Source organism: Dreissena polymorpha, chromosome 8 (assembly GCF_020536995.1).
Source record: "Dreissena polymorpha isolate Duluth1 chromosome 8, UMN_Dpol_1.0, whole genome shotgun sequence".
Classification (NCBI taxonomy): Eukaryota; Metazoa; Mollusca; class Bivalvia; order Myida; family Dreissenidae; genus Dreissena; species Dreissena polymorpha.
The window spans coordinates 84,364,664-84,386,197 of NC_068362.1; the positions used below are offsets into that span (position 1 = coordinate 84,364,664).

The window sequence follows — 21,534 nt, forward strand, 5'->3', positions numbered from 1 at the left end:
CTACTGCTGCTGCTGCTCCGGATGATGATGATGATCAGTGGTCTTTATACATACTAAACTATATGTACATTTTAAAGGATTCTTAACTGTAGACATTTGACACGTGTCATGCGAAAAAAGGGACTTATGTCATATGCGACCAGCGTAGCTCCAGCCCAGCCTGCACATCCGCGAAGTCTGGTCAGGCTCTTCGCTGTCTGCTCACGAGACCGCTAAAACCGTGTGTGACATTATAACTGACATCTTTTCTCCTGGCGTCACAGAGCGAATGCGCAGACCGGTCTAGAGCTGCATCTGTCGTATTTGGCGTAATATCCTTTTTTGCAAAACGCGTCTCATTCAACATACGTTAGTCTAGATAAGTTTCAAATTTCCAATTTTAGCGATTATTGCGATCAATATGTTATCGATGAATTCATAGCGAGGCTCGCTATGTGCGTTTTTGTGGTGGTCACTTCTGTGTGCATAAATAGGGGTAATTTTATTGTTTATTAACTATAAATAATAACTTAATTTATTTCTTGATAAACTAAATTAACTTATACATAACACTTTGTGATAAGCGTTACCATATTGGTAGTTAAGAACTTAAGTGTCTCTAATATGATACAATGCAATTTAGAGTAATGTTCTTTGAGTTTGAACGGCAGCCGAGTATGATTGACAAATCGTGTCAAATAAATGAATAAATCATAATCTTATACAAACTTATGACCACTTTGTGACCAGAATCTATATAGTTCGGTCGTAATTTTAAGATGACACGTGGTAATTACATAAACAACAGGATATCAAATCAATATGTTCAGCAAGGGGTCACTGCCTCGACAACAATAATACCTAATACATGATATTCCGTTAATTGTGATGCATCATTTAGGTATAGCTTAAGTTAAATAAAACTTTATGTTAGAAAACAAATTTGTAATAATGCTCTTGATGAGAAACGCTATTATTAATTATACATATGAGCCAGGATATATAAATAGATAGATCTCTGGTGAGTACTTACAAGCGCTTCACAAAAATACTTTTTCTTCTCTCTATTGGGAGGGGGAGGGTAGGGTGGGGGTAGGGGCTGAGGGGTGCGAAGGTTGAGATCGGTTTTAATCAAAATAAAACGTATGTGCTTTTTCTTGCTGATAATCTTTGGTATACATAAAAAGAAAAAAGGGTTGACGCACATATAATTGTAATTAAAGTGATTAACATATTGTGTATGATCGCGGATTATTCAGGATAAAATGTCGGCGTTGTTCAGGGTATGTGATAAACTGTCAGGTAAACTATACACAACGATTTGTTTTCTCTATGTATTATGACAATGTATATTTTATAAATCATATACATACGTGTCACAAATTCATATCATTAACAAATATAAAATGGAGAAACATATAAAATATATGAAGCAACTTACACATAACAACATAAATTGCATTGCACTCAAACTATGTATTCTATACATGTAAGGAAGTAAGATTGAATGAAAACGATTAAATTACAAAAATAATAAAACGTAACAAAATGATTCAAGAAATTAACTTGACCAAGCGATTACATATTTTAATTTTTTATAAAGTTTTAAAGTAGAATTTGTCGAAATAAACAACACATTTAAGTAACCCTTTTTCAAACAGTATGCATAATAATTTGAAACGTATAAATGCTTCTTAATTTTCATGCTTCAAACACTTCAAACATTTCGCGTCTAAATTTTATGTTTGAAATGTCACCTCAATGCTATTATGTTTTAATGATCTGCTTGATATAATTGCAACTATGACATTTATGTTTTTATAAGCACTATGATTTATGCGATGTTTATGTCTTCATAAGTTTATGGCGTTTTATTTTTTATTTTCCAAAATAAACATAAATTATAATCACACTGTAATAGCAAGTTTAAAGAAAACGATATTTTTGTTTTTATAAAAATTAAAAATATTCAATTATGTCACGAACAATCTATTTGTAATTCTGCGGCCACATCAAGAAAACAGTACATAAACGTATACACTGTACAAACAACATGCTTAAGGAAGCACAAATTATAAAGGTTTGTTACCTTTTTACTCACCTTATTTTTTTTTTAAATTACACGATGCAAATATGATAAAATAATAACGTATCATCAAAGCACTTAAATTAAACCTCGATTAGTTTGCCCTTTATCATGGACTTTTTTTAACTTTTGAGGAAACTTAAAATGCCAAATACTTGCTAAACTTCAAGCAAAAAAATTAAATAAGATTTATAAAAATACTTTAATATAAATTATCTAGACTGTGACAAAAAGGAGTAATACAACGGATGCTTTTGATCAAGAAACGGATGATGCGTTTTAAGTAGTCCCAAATGCGGCGCGGAGAGATACGGGTGAAGCGCCTGTCCGTAAAATAGTCCCGAATATGGCGAGGCGAGTGACGACAGCCCATTGCTCGTTGGGGGCAAAGTTGGACTATTCACATCCATTCCCGGGTTCTGCTTCTTCCATTTTGTTCTTCGGTTTTGAAACCAGATTTTTACCTGCGTTTCAGTGAGATTTAGAGCCAGTGCCAGGTTTAGACGCTCACACACAGACAAATAGCGCGTGGTTTTGAACTTGTTTTCTAACGCTACCAATTGTTCGTACGTGAAGGCTGTTCGCGCGCGCCTGGGTTTCCCATGCTTTGAGGAGTCTGAGTGGAGACCACCCAACCTCATTTCCGAGGGGTCCTTCATTTCCGAGTCACTGTCGTCGCTGTCGCAATTGCCGTCCTGATCGCCACTTGAATCCAGCACGCTCGTGCACTCTGAAAGCATATAAGGGCGAAAATAAAGTTTAATCTTTATTAAAAGTTATGTCACGCCTGACCTGTTCTGCATAATTTTGCCAATAATGTATAAGATTTTTTTATATACAGGTCAAACTTGTTTTGTGCGACCGTGAGTATTATATGTCAAAGTGTTAAAACGAATACAGCATAAAAATAAGTTGTGTGTCGTATTCTAGTTTTTTTAGTAATATCAATCTAATAAAACTATTTTAGTCGTCCATCAATTTTCACCTTTTATAATAGTTATTATTTGTAATTATATATACTCTATCTTTATAGTCAATCTATTTATTTCGTTTATCGTTGAAATGGAAAGTAGGTTAAGTGGGAGTACAGGCAATAGTTTGGTGAAGCCAAAAAAATCGCAAGTATCCATTATTTGAAGTTCTTATTACATTTGTGGAAATATTACCACCTGTGACAATGGTTATCATCGTAATACTTTATCGCGGGTCAGCTGCGAGTAATTTCGCATGAAATATTGAGTACGCTGGTATAGAGGCTCGCAAATAGTACTTGACAAATGACACTACGTGGCTGTCTTTAATCGAATTGAATAATTTAGTGATAGAATTCCGTCCAATATTTGCACACTTATGCAATTACCGACATTACTGACTCCGAAAACTGCTATTGTCGATATCGGAGTGATACGTTTATCACGTGGTGATGACGTAAATGTATTCATACGCGCCCTGTGCTCTGCGGTTTGGACGGAATTTCATAGAAATCGAAGGCAGACAAATTGTGTTTTGTAATTAGTCCCACTGAATTGTATTTAATTCGATTTGGTTCCATTTTGGTCGAATTTTAATTGTACTCGGGTCATAAATTAACACCCCTTCCGACGTAATTGTATTTAACAAGAAAATAGAGCGTCTGCCGAAGAAGAAGTTGACAAGTTTGGGTGACAGAAACGCTCGACGACAAATGTTTCCATACATTTTGTATAAGAACACAAGAAGAACTTTATTCGTAACGTGTTTTAATGATTTAGATAATTGGTTTGAAATCTAAAATTTGACACCGTATCTTAATTTGTCGATTCGAATTTTCAATATTTGAGCGCTTCCGTGCGCTAATATCTTTGAGCAGACGAACCGGGAAAAGGTGCGTAAACAGAACGCGGGGAATTAAAGTTAACGCTTTCGGGCGAAATCGGGTGACAAATTTCGGATAAAAATTAACTTTAATGGTTTGTTAATTTGAAAGTGATTTTTTTAATTACGAAAACACACTTTGTTCATCTCGCAAATTTGGTGCGCGCTAATTGTCTGAACATTTTTAGAAGTTAATGAAAATGGAGGTTTCTGATTTTGACTTTATTCATAAATTAATACTAGCTGTTTAATTGAGTTGCAAATCGAAACCAAATTTTCATGGTGGACATATGAGAGATGGTTATTCAGAAATGTCTTTTGAAATTTTCAAATTAAACGGAATACTTTAAGCGAACACCGTGATACAAAATTTAACAGAAGACTATTACACAACCTAAACCCTAAATAAAAGGGTTATAATCGTTTTAGGCGAAATATATACAGAATATGTTTCATTGGAACTTAAATTTCATGCACTTTTAAATTGAAGGCAGCGAAACTTTTCGAATACAGATTTTCATCTGCAACTGTTTATTCAATCGCCAAAGCTGAAAATCGTCGCGAATTAACCCATTTATGCCTAGCGTCTAGGAAAAGGCCTTGGCAAACAGCGTGGCCCAGATGATACGCCGCATGATGCAGGAATTTCTGTAGATATTTTAAATATAGAAATAAATATACTAGACGTCCCTAATTTAAGAAATAAAGTGATCCAATTTAGAAGGATGGGAGAGTCCACTAGGAATAAATGGGTTAATTAAGTGCGCTGTGCAAAGGCAATAACACCTCAGCTTAGGTCCAAAGCGCAGAAGAACACAAATACTGCCACCCAAATGTTATATAGAACGTTCCCCGGTTATTTGCTGCTCTTTTCTCAATATTTGTCAATCTACTTGTTATGTTGGAAATTTGTGTGCGCTGAATGCCTCGTTTGTACATGTTAAAATAATTGCTGCGAAAATTCAGTAATGAATTAACTCGTAAGTGTCGATCGATGTTCTGCAAAACGATGTTAAGATATAAATGTATATTTTTTATTTCACAGCTGCCTGTGCATGATTTTATATACCCCCCACCATCAAAAATAATAAATACAAATAATAATTGTTATAATAAATAATACTGCAAACTTTTAGAAGTGTAAGATTTAAGAGTAAGGATGCTGGGGTAAACTTGTACGTGGTTTATGTTGAGACAGGGCTTCCGAACGCATTCGAGAATATTTGATTCAAGATAATCATGATTACGTCATATCCACAGTTTATAGTTTATGCTCACATACATTTGTATTTTTGAAAAATGTCATTACATGTACATACTAACAATATATAACATTTGAAATAAACTGCAATATTTTTAAATGGAATATTTTTTTAATACTATTGCTTTCGACGCGATTCGAACCTGCGACGTTTGGAACAGTGAAATTATTAGCGTATGTTAAACGCTCACATAAATTAATCGTGACAAACGCTTACATAAAGAAATTAAAGACATCGATGAGGGCTCCATGACATAAAAGGGACCAGCACGGTAGCCCCTAAATGAACATGGGCCGAGAATGAGGGCGCTTCCTGGATGGTTATTATTGTGCGATTGGGCCCGAAGTTGTATTTTGTATTTCATAAAGTGTACCGAACATGTTCACCATATGTATTAACCAGCGTCAATTCACATTCAACATTAAGTGCGTGTAACCCATTCGTTCAATATTAAGCGCATGCTGACAATATTTAGCGCTTAGGAAATAATAAATTTAATGACATAGAATGTATATGAAACATTAGACAGACATGCTGTAAACAAACAAAAAAGAAGGACACATTAATGGTGAGGTACAATATAATTTTATTTTGTATTTACCGATTCCTTTTTATGACTCGATTGTTTGAATTTAATGTATATATTCGTTTTGAATCTATTATATTTTTGTATGATTGTCATTTTGCCAAATTGATACAAAGTCCATTTGAGTGGTATATGTGAGTGGGAAGTGTGGAATTATAATATTTTATCATAAATACCAAGTTTATTTGACACCGTTTACACAGTTTATCATGGTATCATGCACTCTAAGTTTCGCTCATTTACCTCGCATAGTTTTCTTATTACCATTGTATTTGCACACGTCTGTAAACTAAATTCAATAATTGTCCGTTACAGTCTGGCGCACTTACATTATATACAAGGATAAGTCAGAATTATGTATGCACAGGAGCCATAATGCAAACTATCTTTAATTACTATCTTACTATCAATAATTACTATTTTGCATTTTAAATAGGATAATACTAACGGCGCTGTTTTCTAGTCCATGCAGGTATTTAACTTCTTACGTTAGATTAGAAATGTTCATTTCAATGCTCTTAAGGGAGATGTCTCTATTTACACTTCGGTAACTTAACTTCGCATCGTCGTTGATTATAAGAAATTGTTATACGGAGAAATGGTTCAATCACTTGGTAATTTGCTTGGAGCATCCCCGCATAAAGTTGATGGCGCGGATCATTTCGCAGAACTTGCTACTCTTGTTTTCAATTGAGCTATTATATCATAGTATATCGAAGTGATTATTTGTCGTAAATCGTCCAACGAAGATTAATCAAACGTTGTTCATTTATCGATCCATTTAATTTGGTGTAGAGCAAAGTTGCAAATCACAAAATAACACAACGCAGTTTAAAAGCCTTCTATAGATCTGGGACGTCCTGACATGCGTAAGTTTAAAGTTCACCAAGTATGTATACGTGATAAGAAAAATATTTTGTTTGATTTAATAAATATTTCACTTTCATTATTTTTTTAAATTCTGGGCCCTTTTTTATGTGGGCCCTTATTTTATATTGAAAGCGTAGTCTTATTTACGTTGTGGTTGGCTGGGCCGTTGTGCATTAATTAAAAGGCTCGGTTCCCTTGATATCTTTTCTATCTGACACGTTTCATGATTTCCAATCAGTAGTGTATAGAATATAATTCCACATAAAACATACCTTAATTTCGCTATACATGTATATATAATTCATCAACCATAATAATATTTGCTGATTTGAATACTTATGTTTCTCTGTAATTTAAGATAGGTCAGATTCCATCGAAAACGATTACCGCGCGTGTGATTAAAATGTGCATTCGATCTGACGTTTATAAGATGTTAATTTAAGGTACCAAGTCCGTATTGACAGGGCATATACGATGATGGGCGGAATTTATTAGATCGCGGGTTAATGTAGAAGCTGGGTAAACCAGCTCTTTTATTTCAAGCGACGGTATATAGACGTCCTTCATAAGTGCACAGACAGACAAGATTGCATTAAGATTTATAAATGTGGGTGTCTGTCACCAATTCGTTTAAGTAATGTCACCGCATTTTTTTATATATTACCTGTATTAATAGTAATGAATATAATATTACCGAATAGATTTCATTTAAGATTTCATGTGGCAATTCAAACGTTATGCATTTTATTACTTGAGTGTATTTCATGTAATGTATGATAACGAGCATTGTCGGCAATTTAAACTGCAAAACCGGGCGTTGTAAATTTTATAATTAGAGTGTATTTAATGTAATTTATGATTTACATTAGCTTACCAGTACAATAACATTGTGGGATCACTATGTATTAACACCATGCATGTGACATTCTCACGAAACATGTTCACGAAATATGTTTATTTCGTGTTTATTTAGATTAACTGTTCTTGAAAATGATGTGTGTTTTGTGTGTACGTTAAAGCATGCTATTATTTATATGTATGTTTACGACGATGAGCTTCACGTGCTTAAGTCAATAATGATTTTTTCTGCACTGTTCTTAACAATTCATTCAGTAGGTTTGTAATAATTTGTTGATGATATTGTGCTGATCGTTAGACTTATTATACCACATGCTTTGGGTTTTTGATTAACCCATTTATGTCTATTAGACTCTCCCATCCTTCTAAATTTGATCAATTTATTTCCAAAATTAGGGATGTCATGTATATTTATTTCTATATTTAGAATATTTCTTACAGAAAATCCTTTCAGCAAACAGCGTAGACCCAGATGAGACGCCGCATGAGGCGGCGTCTCATCTGGGTCTACGCTGTTTGAAAAGGCCTTTTTTTTAGACGCTAGGCATAAATGGGTTAATCGTGTGAAACATTGCAGAGATATGACTCGCGTCATGCGAAAATGTGCCTTATGTCATATGCAACCAGGGTGGCCCCATACCGTCCTGCTCATGCGAACATGCTGGTCAGGAGCAGACATGTTCACCTAAGAGACGAGAAAAACTTGCGTGATTCATCGCGGACATCGTAGCGCCTGGCTAACCTGTGCGAGTATGCAGGCAGGCCTAGAGATATACTGACTGAATATGGCCGAAGAATGCATGAAGCGGGTAATATATATCAGCTATACAACCACTTACGTCGAAAATTTACGTGGTAAAATAAAGTACTGAATTCATGATAATGCATGTTTTAAAGTTTTATGTTACAGCTTACGTTTTTCTTTTATGTAATCTCGCACGTTTGTTTTGATTTACAAACATCTATGCTATTTTCTTTTGCAAATTGTTATTGAACGAAGATCAGAATGTACAAAAAATGAGAGGCTTAATAGGTAGTTACGTATTCCGTACACGAAACCAGGCTCTAAAGGTACTTAACAGAAACATGTCAAATAGTTCCAAACTTCTGTGCAATTATTTTTATTTCGATATATCTTTATTGGTATTCTCCAATAAATTTAGTTACAAAGGAATCCATGCAAATAGTCTCCAGGGTGGAACACGCTTATTTTTAGCCTTTGAATAAATAAATAATTCAAGAAGATGATTGTTTATAACGTTTATTTATGTCATCTCTGTTAGCATCTAATCACATTTTCTAAATCTGGATCGCTACCGAGCTAGTTTTGTACCAAATGCATAAGATAAACCTCTATAAAAACGATCGTTCGTACGTTTCTCGTTTACACTTCATGCATACCCACCCGTATCTTCCATGCGTTCGTCCTCCGACCCACAATAGTCCGGCTGTCCGAGCGCCCATGGTCGGAGCGGAAACCGCACAAGGGGATTCCCACTTCCGGTTGAGCCAGTGAACTTCCGGGGATCGAGAATATCCGCCACTGAGAACGAGGTTGTACGTACAGGGGACGTTGGTTTATTTTCAGCGTCGATGTCGTTTCCGGGCTTACAAGCAAGCGACGCTTGGATTGCTCTGTCGTCATTGTCATTTAGATTTGTTTTACTGTCTGTATGTTTGGTTGCTATGGAATCGCTGAGATCACTGTCACTTTTGTCATCTTCCGCATCACTGGCACGTGCTTTTTTGATATCCATTCGTGCAAAGTTATCATGCGTTCGACACTTAAGGTCACGTGTGCTGTCGCATTTACTGTCCTTATTTAAGTCCAAAAACTTACTGGCGTATATTGCCATAATGTTTTTATGCAGATTGTCAACAATAACACTGTTATTATTGTCTTTATCTGCCTCTCTTTCCATTTCACTATATTCTTCCATTGCACAATACAGTTAACTTGCAATATGTAACAAATTTAAACAAAATATCGAGAATAAATTGAAAATGTATTTTTATTCGTCTCTCCCGTGTTTAGGAAAATAGATATATCGAATTTCCATTGTTTTAGGATCTATTAAGATCGTTTTATACAGGAAATCTAATGATTTCTACAAATTGCAGACGATTCGTATTTGCGCACGCTTGGGAGGCGTTTTGTACGCACAGCGCATGCGTGTAAAGGAGGAGCTTACCGTTCATACGGTAGCGAATCTTCGGAAAGACATCTCAATTGCAGGGCGCTTCGCTGATTGGTCGAGAAAATAATTGGCAACATGCGGTATAAAATTGGATATCATTAACTTCTTTCAGTGGATAATCGGGTGTGAATACTAGAGAATTCTGGCAAATTGGATATTTATCCATGATTGATGTTGCAGTAAGGGTAGTGAAATGTCCAGATGAAATGATATGAGCGACTCAGCGGCCATTTTTGACGAGTGGCGGGACTATTTTCACTGCGCGATATGTTAAGAAAGGTTTACCAATTGGAAACGTAAATCTGTCAATTATTTGAAAGTCATAATGATGAAAGTCTTTCTCTGATAATGAGCACTGGCCAGTAGCGTTCAGTCGTTTAATGGACACTCGAAATGGTAGTTAATGCAACCCTTTTATTGCAAAAGGCTTAAGTCGTCGTATCCGTAGCAAATCTTTAATGTGGAATATAAATATTACCGTAATTTGTTACCGCATCAATAAACGGTAATTTGTTACTCAGACGTACGAGATAGAATTGGTTTGAGTCATTTAAAAATAAATTAGGTGGATACACAAACCAACCACATCAAAAAGAACAGAGTCCGTTTAATTTGTATTGGAAAATGTATTATATGAGGCAATATTTTTTTTTTAAGAAATCCTTGTCCTGCAACTATTTCGAATGATCAAAAAGGGTTGTGTCGTGCCAAAAAGCCTCCGTTACGCTTGTCGCATTGATATTCACGAAATCCACATGCTAATGTGTCAGCAATTTTAACCGAAACAAAAGTTCACGATTTTTTATACCCAAAAAATGTGCCTTTCTTTTGTCCCTGTGATAACACTTTGTACTTTTAACCCATGTGAATAATTTGTCTGTCCGTTTTAGTAAAATGTTTCATTGCGAACAGTTAAAATGGTATCTACTGATTTAAAAAAAGATAATACAATTATTCCATTTGGTTTGTTAATTTTATATTTCAGGTCTTAAAAGTTGTCACTCGAAATTTGAATCAAATGTATTTGCAGTAACAGTTGGTGTAGTATAACCTTAAGACTGAAAGTGTCATATAACCTGACTCTTCAATTTGGAGGTACAATTCATAGTCAAGATGGTGGCAAGAAAGCTTAGTCAATGTGAAGAAAGAATAACAACAAATATATGATAGTAAGTAAACCAAGTACAGCGTATTTTTTCATCCTGTCTTTGCAGTTGCTGTCATTATGTCCCTACTATATGATATGAAGATAAGTTCTCATCCTACAGTGTATTTTAATTCTGAAAGGAAGTTCATTGTTGACATGGTATATGTTATTACCCCACCCATTTCAATAAAAATCCCATAATACCTTGCGTATGTCTGTGCAGTAACTGTCTATGCAATAACAACGATAAATTGTTACTGCAAATACACATTTTATTACTGCAGAGATATTTACTAAGTGTTTGGTGTTTTCAGACTATTTTAACCAACCTCATAGTTGTCATTATAATTGTAATGTTATTATGTATAAAAATAAATCATTACATGTTAATCTCATACACACAATATATTTGTGTAAGTGATAACAGCTTTTTTGTTACTGCAGATACAATAAGATGTTACTGAAAAGACATTTAAGTTATTTTATTAAGTAATTGATGTAATCAGTAATGATGCAGATAAAATAATTTTGTTGACATTTTGAGTAATTTTTGTTGATAATATTTCCTGTTTGTAATCATTAAATTGGTATTAAACATTGCAAAATATTAAAATGTCAACAATAAAAGTTACTGCAAATACTGGTATCTGTTACAGCAAATACATTCAACGAAATAAATGTTCAGTTATCATATTGAATAAACATTTACTTCAATATAATATTTTTTTAAACATTGCAATCAAAATTATTCTCGCTACGTTTTGTTAAATTTCAATGTTTCTAAACTAAAATGTACTAAAATGTATCAAAGCAGCAACTTTTTCGTTATGTCGTTACTACAAAGAACTTCATTGTTACCGTAAAGACATTTTAAGGAACATTTCGTATAAATCTGGTACACACTCAATGATCAGTAATACTTTTTTGACTTATTTAGAAGATATTTTCATTTCAGTTATTTAATGGCTATGTTTATTATAAATATCAAATACACATAAGTAAATATATCAGCTGTTAAAAAGTATTACTGCAAATACATTAACAGTTATGACAGAGAAATATACAAGCTTTTTCATACAATTTAGCGATTTGAAAATTATATAGAGCTCTGAACATATTAAAAATGGTAATCGTATGTCTTAACATTCAGATGTTAAAATATAATTCGATGGACCAAACTGAGGCCCCCGAAAGGAGCAGCGGGTGTGTTAATATTTCCTCTAAATACAATTAAGAACCTTAATTATACGTCAACACTACAACAAAACTACTGCAGACCTGTATATAGTCATACAAGTTATAAGAATGTATTCTAACAGTCTAACAACAGTAAGACTCTGATAAGGTTCAGGGTTCAGCTGGAACGAAAATTCAATTCACTGGGTCACATTTACACAGGTAGCTCATACATGTATATAAATTATTTTTCTTTTAAAATTGACCACAGTTTAAACACTACTAATGAGCCATGAAAAGAATCCAGACAAAAACTCATGCAAACCATGGATTTACCATTACTAAACAATTTCTTCAAGATTCTTGTCCACCCCAGATAAGTATTGTGTACTGTGTATAAGTAGCATATGAAACTCATTAGATAATCTACATGAATTTGAGTATAAACTGTTACATTTTCTTTCAGGATATGGGGATGTCAAATGCTGAAAGGCAGAAGAGATGGCGGGAGAGGAGAGATGAGGATCCCGATAAAAGACAGAGATTCCTTCAAAAATGTAAAGAGAGATACCAGCGTGAGAAGCAATCTGGTAAACGAAAACCAGTTACGCTAATGACGGAAAGAGAAAAGAGATCCGCACGAAAACAATGGCGGGAAAAGAAGAGAAAGGATCGTGAGCGAGAGCGAGAGGCAAAGCGTGCCTTACAGAACATACACACGCCACCATCATCACCTGAACAACAACCTGAGAATCGTGAAAAAAGTAGACAATATAAGCAATCTCAAAAGAAAAGTATGAGAGAAAAAGCAAAGGTGTATAGAGAGAATAAAGCACTAAAGACAGAAATAGAGTCACTGAAAAAAAAAGTATCAATGTACAAAAAACGATATGAACGCCAAAAACATGATACGCCTGAAACACCAAGAAAAGCCGTCAAAAGATTGTTTAGAACCTCGAACAAAAAGCAGTTAAAGAAATCTTTGTTAGAGTATAGGGTACTTGTAGAAGCTTTAAGAAAGAAGTATGCACAGAAGCGAGCAAGAGACAAAAGAGACATCTCAAAAATCCTGTGCGAACAAACATTAAAGAAGTACAAAATGAAAATTGAAATGTACGAGTCAGTCGGATGCAAAACACGATTCAGAAAATCAAAAACTTGTTATAATACAAGAACAAAAAGAATCGCAGAAAAGGTACACACGTTCTACACGCGGGATGATAATTCTCGGCTTGTAACAGGGATAAAGCAAACAAAGACGTATAAAAAGGCAAAGAAACAGAGAAGAGTACTGTTGTATGACTTAAAAACCCTTCACAAGAAGTTCCATACAGAAGGAAAAACAAAACTCTCCTATTCTGCTTTTTGCAAAATGAGACCTTTTTATGTAGTTTTCCCAAGAAAAAGTGACAGAGATACATGCATGTGTAAAATATGTAATAACACAGAACTCTTGGTAGATGCCTTGAACAGAGTTAAGAAAAGGGATCGAGAGACTCCGTCGTCTTATGTACAGCAACTAGTATGTAGTGAGAAAAACCAGAATTGTATGGAGAGTAAATGCTCCAAATGCAAAGATTATACAATTGATATTGACAGAAACTTACGTGACAAAGATGTCAACTGGTATGAATGGAGGACAACTAGTGAACGTAGACAGATTAAGAAAGGAACGGAAATAGAAGAAAAAGAGGTTCATGTTACGTCCAAGCAAAAGCACACAGGAACCGTTGACGACTTAATGGATAAGATAAATACTCAAATTAGGAGATATGCTTCACACATATACCGAATGTATACTCAATACAACTATTACAGCATGAAGAAGAACTCACTTAGTGACAATGAAGCTATTCTTCATATTGATTTTTCTGAGAATTTTGAATGTGGGTATGGTAAAGAGATACAATCCGTACATTTCGGGGCTTCAAAAAAACAAATAACTCTACACACTGGAATGATATTTCTGAATAACAACATACCAAAGAGTTTCTGTACTGTTAGTGATTCTCTATGTCATGGCCCTGAAGCAGTATGGGCTCACATTAATCCGATATTAACAGAAATTAAAAAGACCAATCCAAAAGTAACAAAACTTGAAATTTTCAGTGACGGCCCGGTAACACAGTATCGACAGAAGGGAAACTTCTATCTTACTAGTATAAGAGGAAAGGAGCTTGGTTTTCGAAGCCTGAATTGGTCTTTTTTTGAAGCAAGTCACGGAAAGGGGGCTCCAGATGCGATTGGAGGTGCTATTAAACGGCGTGCAAATAATGCGCTTAAATACGGACACGATATCACATCTGCAAAGGTCTTTATCGACAAGCTGTGCGAAGAATCTAAGGTCAAAATGTTTCTGATAACTGAACAAAGTATTGAAGACATGGCAAAGTGTTTGAAAGATGTAAACCTGAAGACTATACCAGGAACTTTAAATATACATCAGGTTATTTGTGAACCAAATGATGCTGGAGAGATCTATTTCAGGAAATTGAGTTGCTTTTGTGAACGGAACCATGAACATGAAGGTCATAAATTTGACAAAGCAGTACTTATAGAACTAAAAGACAAGAAACACACGAACAGCGTTAACAGAGTTAAGAAAGACAATAATACTGATCAGACAAAAAAAACTGAAAGTAAACATGTATTTGATAAAGACAAAGAAGAAACATGTCATACAAGAAAACGAAAAATGTGTGACTCCACTAAAGAGATCGTGCCTGAAAAAAAACGGTTGGTTGTGAAATCTTTTCAATCATGGATAAAAAATGGTTCAACTGACATACATAGCAAAAAATCAAAAACAGACGAGAGTATATTAACAGGTATTGATAAATGTAAAACATTTCAAGCTTTAAAAAGAAAAGTTTCAGATGTTCAAGAAATAGTGAAGTCATGTATTCCACAAGATGTATGTTTATATGACAACAAACTTGAAGTTGACTTCGAATCAGTCGTAGATATACCAAATGATATAAATCTACCTCATGGAGTTAAAGATCTATATCCTGTCAAAGTTAGAATGGACGGAAACTGCCTACCCTCCTGTGGGAGTGTATTTGCATATGGAACACCTGAAAGATGTAATGAACTTAGATCTCAAATTGTAAAAGAACTAACTCAGAACGAGAACTTTTACTTAAATGATACAAACTTGCAACAGGGATTAGGAAGTAATCACAGAGTTAGATCCTTGAGCTCCCAGTTTGCTCAATACTCGGAATATTTTATTCCGGGGATGAATCTGAATGCAACAATTATTCGTGACATTTACAGAAAAGAAACTTTATCTGTAACTAAGGACCAAGCATATATGGGTATTTGGCAAATATTTGCTTTAGCAAGTGTAATTCAGACTCCAATAAGATCAGTTTATCCTCAGAAAGGAAACGTCAATGTTAGACATGATCTTAATAGATTAATATTGCCACGTACGCAAACAAGTTCAGAGCCAGTTCATATAATGTGGACAAGCACTAGACAAGATCTTTTGCTTGAGCACTGGATACCTAATCATTTTGTACCTTTAGTGCCATTTACAACTCCCGATAAAGACTGCGAGACCACTGCTGAAGTAAATAGAACAGTAGAGAGCGAACAGCCCGATACATGTGACACAGATACAAATACAGTGAATGAAACATTGCCAAATTCAAAGAATGAATGTAACGAAACCGAGAAAACCAGTGCTGATGTAAATAGAAAAGAAAAGAGTGAAAAGCCTGAAACATGTGACACAGATATATTGAAGGAAACATTGCCAAAGGCAATGAATGATTGTAACAAAACCGAGAAAACCGCAGGTGAAGTAAAAACAAAAGTAGAGAGTGAAAAGCCTAAACCATGTGACACAGATATTGTGAAGGAAACATTGCAAAATGCAAAGAATGATTGTATCAAAACCGATAAAACCACCGCTGAAGTAAATAGAAAAGAAGAGAGTGAAAGGCCTGAAATATGTGACACAGATTTATTGAAGGCAACATTGCCAAACACAAAAGATGAATGTAACGAAACCGAGAAAACCACAGCTGATGTAAATAGAACAGTAGAGAGTGAGAATCTTGAAACATGTGACACAGATACATTGAAGGAAACGTTGCAAAATGCAAAGAATGATTGTAACAAACCAAAGAAAACCATAGCTAAAGTAAATAAAACAGGAGAGAGTGAAAAGGCTGAAACATGTGACACAGATTCATTGAATGAAACATTGCAAAATACAAATAATGAATGTAACAGTACTGTTAACACGAAAGCTGAAACTGAACGTTGTAGTATCAATGAAACAAACAATATTAATAAACTGACAAACCAATTGATAAAGGAAGGAAAACTGGATACAAAAGATAATGTTTCGAATACAGAATCGCTTCCTGATGACAATGTAGATAAAACTGAAAAAGAAATTCAGTTTGAAAAACCAGACATGAAACACTTATTAAGCAAATATGTAATTGTCAACTTTAAAGGCAAACCATATCCTGGAAAAGTTATTAACATACTTGATACAGATGTGGAAGTTGTTTGTATGAAACAAACGGGTAAAAAGAACGAAAACTCTTTTTACTGGCCAAAAGCAATTAAAGACATTTCTTGGTATGATTACGACGAAGTAGTAACAACTATTCCTAAACCAAGACAAGTTAGAAAAACAAACCGTTTTGAAATTGAAGAGAACACATGGAACAAAATGAAGAGGGATAAAGGTTCACTTGAAGAAGCAAGTTCTGAATCAAATAAACTCAACCCCATTGATTTAGGTAAACCAGAAGAAACATTGGCAGATAGACATTCATTGGAAGAGAAAAATGAATATGTTGACAGTAAAAAATCAGAGACAGATAACATATATATTGATAAGAAAGAATCAGGTACACACATGGAAAATGAATATTCTGTCGATGAATTTGATGAAACTAGTGGCAGAATGATTGATGAAAATGCCAATGAAGTAAAGTCTGAATTTCCAGATATGAAAGACATCTTGAATAAATATGTGATCGTTAACTTTAACGGAAGACCATATCCTGGAAAAGTAATCGACGTAGATGAAGAAGTGGTGGAAGTCACTTGTATGCACCAAGTTGGAAAGAAGAATTCAAACTGTTTCTATTGGCCGAAATTAGTTAAGGACATTTCTTGGTATGATTATGATCAAATACTTACTGTAATACCTGAGCCAAAGCCGATAGGAAATACAAACCAATACAAAGTTGATGAATTCATATGGAATGAATCTCAGAATAAAACACTGTGAACTTGTTTCGAGTTTGAAAATGGAACGTTGGTGTGAATGAAAAGTGTTGTAATTAACTGTTGTACTTTAGTTACTATCACTTTGCTTATGATGAGTAAAACACTTGTTACAATTAAGATACTAACTGTTGTAAGTGTGGTTGTATCATTTTGGGTAACATTGTGAAATAAATAGTTTGATGTGTTTCTTCTCAAATCATCTTACAAATATGTTATACATTTTTTTAATTAAAAACTTATTATCATTTTGAATTTTACGAGTAAAACCACTTGTTTAAAGATTTGATCAAGATTAAAATTGTTACAATATAAATGTAGATTGCATTGTTGTAATTAAGATATTGCCATAGTTATGTTTTTCATGAGTAACAATCATGACTATGCTTTTTATCATTTTTTTTCTAAATTAACAGAATTCGTTAAACAAATTAGTTTTGTGTTAAAAGAATATAAGTGGTTTGATTATAAATGTTTTGCTCTAGAATGCTATATATCTCGGCTGAAAATTTGCACCTTAAAAAGTAGATGCAGTCATAAAACTTCTTGGTATGTATTTACTTTTAGTCTTTGCAGTAACAGAATTTTGTTTTGCAGTAACGTTGATAATAGCACATAACCCTTTGGGATTATTTACTCAGCAAAAAGTCTAGTATACTGAATATATAATTATAAGTAAGATTGCAAAAATTTAACTTTGAAATAGTTAATCTAGTGACAATTCTAACTATAATGATCAGCATTTCTCTTTGCAGTAACAACATTGTTCCTTACAGTAACGGAAAATATTGTTAGAATTTTGAATTGTTATACGAAAGCATTCTAGTAACAAATGTTCAATGTTTTAGTTAGACATTTATCGATACTTTGTTTGTATCTAGTTAATAGTTTAAATTTTGATTAAATTGATGAAACATTTACAATTTATTAATGTTTTGTCCTTTCAGTAACGGTGAATGGTCTTTGCAATAACAACAACAAAAAATTTGAAGTAAGGTTAATAATAACACTCAATCCTTTGAGATTATCTGCTAAACAAAAAGTCTTGTACACTGAATTTATAATTATAAACAGCATTACATAAAAAAAATACAAATAAACAGTTAATCTAGTGACAAATATAACTTTTATGATAAGCAAGTCTCTTTACAGTAACAAAACTGTTCCGTACAGTAACAGCAAATATTTTTTAGAATTGTGTAGTGTTTAACGAAAGCATTCTAGTTACATTTGTTCAATGTTTTAGTTAAGACATTTATCGATACTATGTTTGTATCTAGTTCATAGTTTCAATTTTGATTAAACTGATGAAGCAGTTACGATTTATTTATGTTTTGTCCTTTCAGTAACGGTGAATGGTCTTTGCAATAACAAATCCAGATTGTGCATGACAGGCACAATTATCAGTTGTTTTTTTTTAAATAAGACAAATATGATTTTGAAACATCATGCCTATTGTACATTAGTTATTTACACACTTTACCACACGTGAAACATCGAATTTATATCACTTAGTAAATGGAAGCATCGAAAATAATTATTCCTGCAAAACCGTGTTTTAGCAATAGTGATTGGCTCTGTTTGTGCATGTGTGTTGAGAAAAAATCTTAAACCTCTTTGTGTCATATAGTTTTTCCATGTTATCATCTTTTATGTGACAACAAAGCCAAATGTAAATATTGGCCGAAAAAACACTTTCTCAAGAATTTAGTATTTGTTACTGCAAAGACAACACATTGCAACAAGTGACCTTTGACATTTGACCTTTTAGTGATTGAGAGTGAATTAAGCTTGTATTAGTCCATATTCCAAATATGCAAATGCCTCCTTAATATCTGACGACAAAAAGAGTAAATCTTTATCAGTTTAATATTTCGACCTTGCGAATGTCCCTTTTTCTTCAAAAAAAAATATTGCCTCATATAGTGAATATAAGCCAAACTGACATTTGCAATGTTGTTTTGTCGTAGAGGTGGTAGAAGTAATAATAGTAGTTGTAGTAAAAGGTGTAGTGGTAGCCGTAGTAGTGGTTCGAAAAATTACGGCCAACGAAGTTACTTCAAAATGCACTCAAAACGGCACACTTTTTGATATTAAAATTAGCATTTCACAATTTAGCGTACTTTTTATGTACATGTATATACCATGTAAATTTACTAAAACACCGTAATATTTGGACGTCGTTTGAGGAATTATAACAACAAAGAAATCCGTTTATGCATTGGGATGTCTTGGGGGATCGAATCCGGTACTTATAGAAGCTTGCGCCAACACGTTACCACTCCACCACGCAGACATATGAATATATTTTGTTGTAAAAACCCTTTGTCGGTTATTCACATTTTTTTCTAAATTATCGATGAAAAGCGTTTACACGCTTTACAATTTTACGATTTCAATTGATGACTATAAATAAAAGGACATGTGTTTTTAATACTTTTCTTAGAGAGGACTGATATTTGAGTGATTTGGACATAATGCATTCATTCTTTTTTTTTAAATTGTCATTTTTCCAAACTGTGGACTGGTCCCTTTAACCCATTTATGCATAGCATCTTAAAAAGGCATTGGCAAACAGCGTATACCCTGATGAGACGACGCATGATGCGGCGTCTCATCAGGGTCTGCGCTGTTTGCTTAAAGTAATTTATGTAAGAAATATTCTTAATATAGAAATAAATATACTAGCCATCCCTTATTTTGGTAATAAATTGATCCAATTTACAAGGATGGGAGAGTCCACTAGGCTTAAATGGGTTAAACGTGCAAGCGAGAACCGAAATTTGAAAACATATCTCAGATCCTGAACGACTCGTCCAGATGGTCTTTGAAGGACCTAAGACGATTTTGATTGGCAATGGATACCACTTGTACAAGCTTATTTGTAAAGTAGATCTCGATTTAATTAGTCTCCCAGGGAAATTCGTGTTCATAATGATCGTTTCAATGGAGCGCTATAACTCGGTGCACGGCCCATATCAAAGAAATGTAAATACGAAATCAGCGCTTGATGGCGTATTTTAAACACGCATTAGCGGGTCACGTGACTTGAAGATGTTTATTTTGCGGATGATACTTCAATATTACTGTTTACTTTCCATTTAACGAATAGAAGCGGAAGATTCGCCTAATTAATCAATCAAAGAAATTCCCCATTGAGGCTATTAAAGTTTTGGAAAGGTGTAAATACAGATTTGAATTAATTATGTTGTACTTGTGAGTATTTTGTTGAAGGGCGACAAGGGTCGCCATTTTTAGGCGGCTTGTTCGTTCTGTGGGACTGATTGACATTAAAGGCACTTGCTCATGTGTGGTAAAAGGAAAAAAAAACGCGTTTTAAATTTGAAATTATTTAAAGTTTGGCAGTAACTAAACACACTAAGTGACATGTTATGTCATAATCATTTTAATGTCTTTATTCAAAATAGGTAGCGAGTCCATTTCACGAGTATTGTTGATAAGCGTCATCATTTTCATAATAATAATAATAATAATAATAATAATAATAATAATAATAATAATAATAATAATAATAATAATAATAATAATTGTATCTATTATTGTAAAATGTATGTTACTTGAAAGGTTGATTGCGTACTCCCCATACTTTTAGAAGAATGCGGGTATCCGATCGTGGCTAGTATGGGACGAAATTGCCATTTCAAAAGACTATGAATTAAGAAGTTAGACAATATATCCTATGACTAACACTTCATTCGGGCGTTTCAACTGCGACATAAATACTACACTCAATTTAATCTAAAAAATAACATTGAGTTATTATTCGAGAATGCCAGTGACCACTGGGGCCTTGTTAACGGCGATTCAACGCAATGTGTTGCAAAGTCTTGTTTGTTTACACAATACGTCATTGTTTGCATTCCCGCGCACTGATCCGGTCTTTGTTTGTAAATATTGCTCTTTTTCGGGAGTCAATGCGCACAATAATCCTATTGAACTTCAAAAGCCATCCGCCTATCATCGATATCTACTGAATACACGGAATCACATCATGTTTTATATCGTGCACGCGCCAATGCATTTTATAAATGTTGTTTGTTTTGTTTGTTTGGTTGGTTGGATTTGTCACCATTGTTTAAAGGTTTTTAGTCATATAATGGCGACTAGTTAACCAAAGAAACTTTTCTTGGGTTAGCTGGCTTTACCCAATCTCCACGCAGAGTTGTCGTTCCATGCTCTCACATACAATCTCTGCCATCACAAGAACATCCTGCCAGATTTGATAGGATTTTATTTTA

The 21,534-nt window shown here is 34.0% G+C and overlaps 2 protein-coding genes across 2 annotated transcripts; one reads left to right on the plus strand and one right to left on the minus strand.

Moving 5' to 3' along the window:
* Positions 1–1,447: 1,447 nt before the first annotated feature.
* On the minus strand, positions 1,448–9,579 carry LOC127842283 (homeobox protein slou-like). Its single transcript, XM_052371720.1, has 2 exons — positions 8,901–9,579; positions 1,448–2,795 (listed from the first exon to the last, which is right to left on the minus strand). The coding sequence occupies exons 1-2, from the start codon at positions 9,433–9,435 to the stop codon at positions 2,278–2,280; spliced, it is 1,053 nt and encodes a 350-aa protein (XP_052227680.1). The 5' UTR covers positions 9,436–9,579; the 3' UTR covers positions 1,448–2,277.
* Positions 9,580–10,647: 1,068 nt separating this feature from the next.
* LOC127842276 (uncharacterized) lies at positions 10,648–18,592 on the plus strand. Its single transcript, XM_052371710.1, has 2 exons — positions 10,648–10,862; positions 12,483–18,592. The coding sequence occupies exons 1-2, from the start codon at positions 10,857–10,859 to the stop codon at positions 17,277–17,279; spliced, it is 4,803 nt and encodes a 1,600-aa protein (XP_052227670.1). The 5' UTR covers positions 10,648–10,856; the 3' UTR covers positions 17,280–18,592.
* The last annotated feature ends 2,942 nt before the right edge of the window (positions 18,593–21,534 follow it).

Excerpts from the sequence above, each read along its gene's own strand:
- LOC127842283 (XM_052371720.1), bottom strand. The coding sequence starts at position 9,435 with ATGGAAGAATATAGTGAAATGGAAAGAGAGGCAGATAAAGACAATAAT. Across the intron at positions 2,796-8,900 it reads CGAACGCATGGAAGATACGG|AGTGCACGAGCGTGCTGGAT; the intron begins GTGGGTATGCAT and ends ATATGCTTTCAG.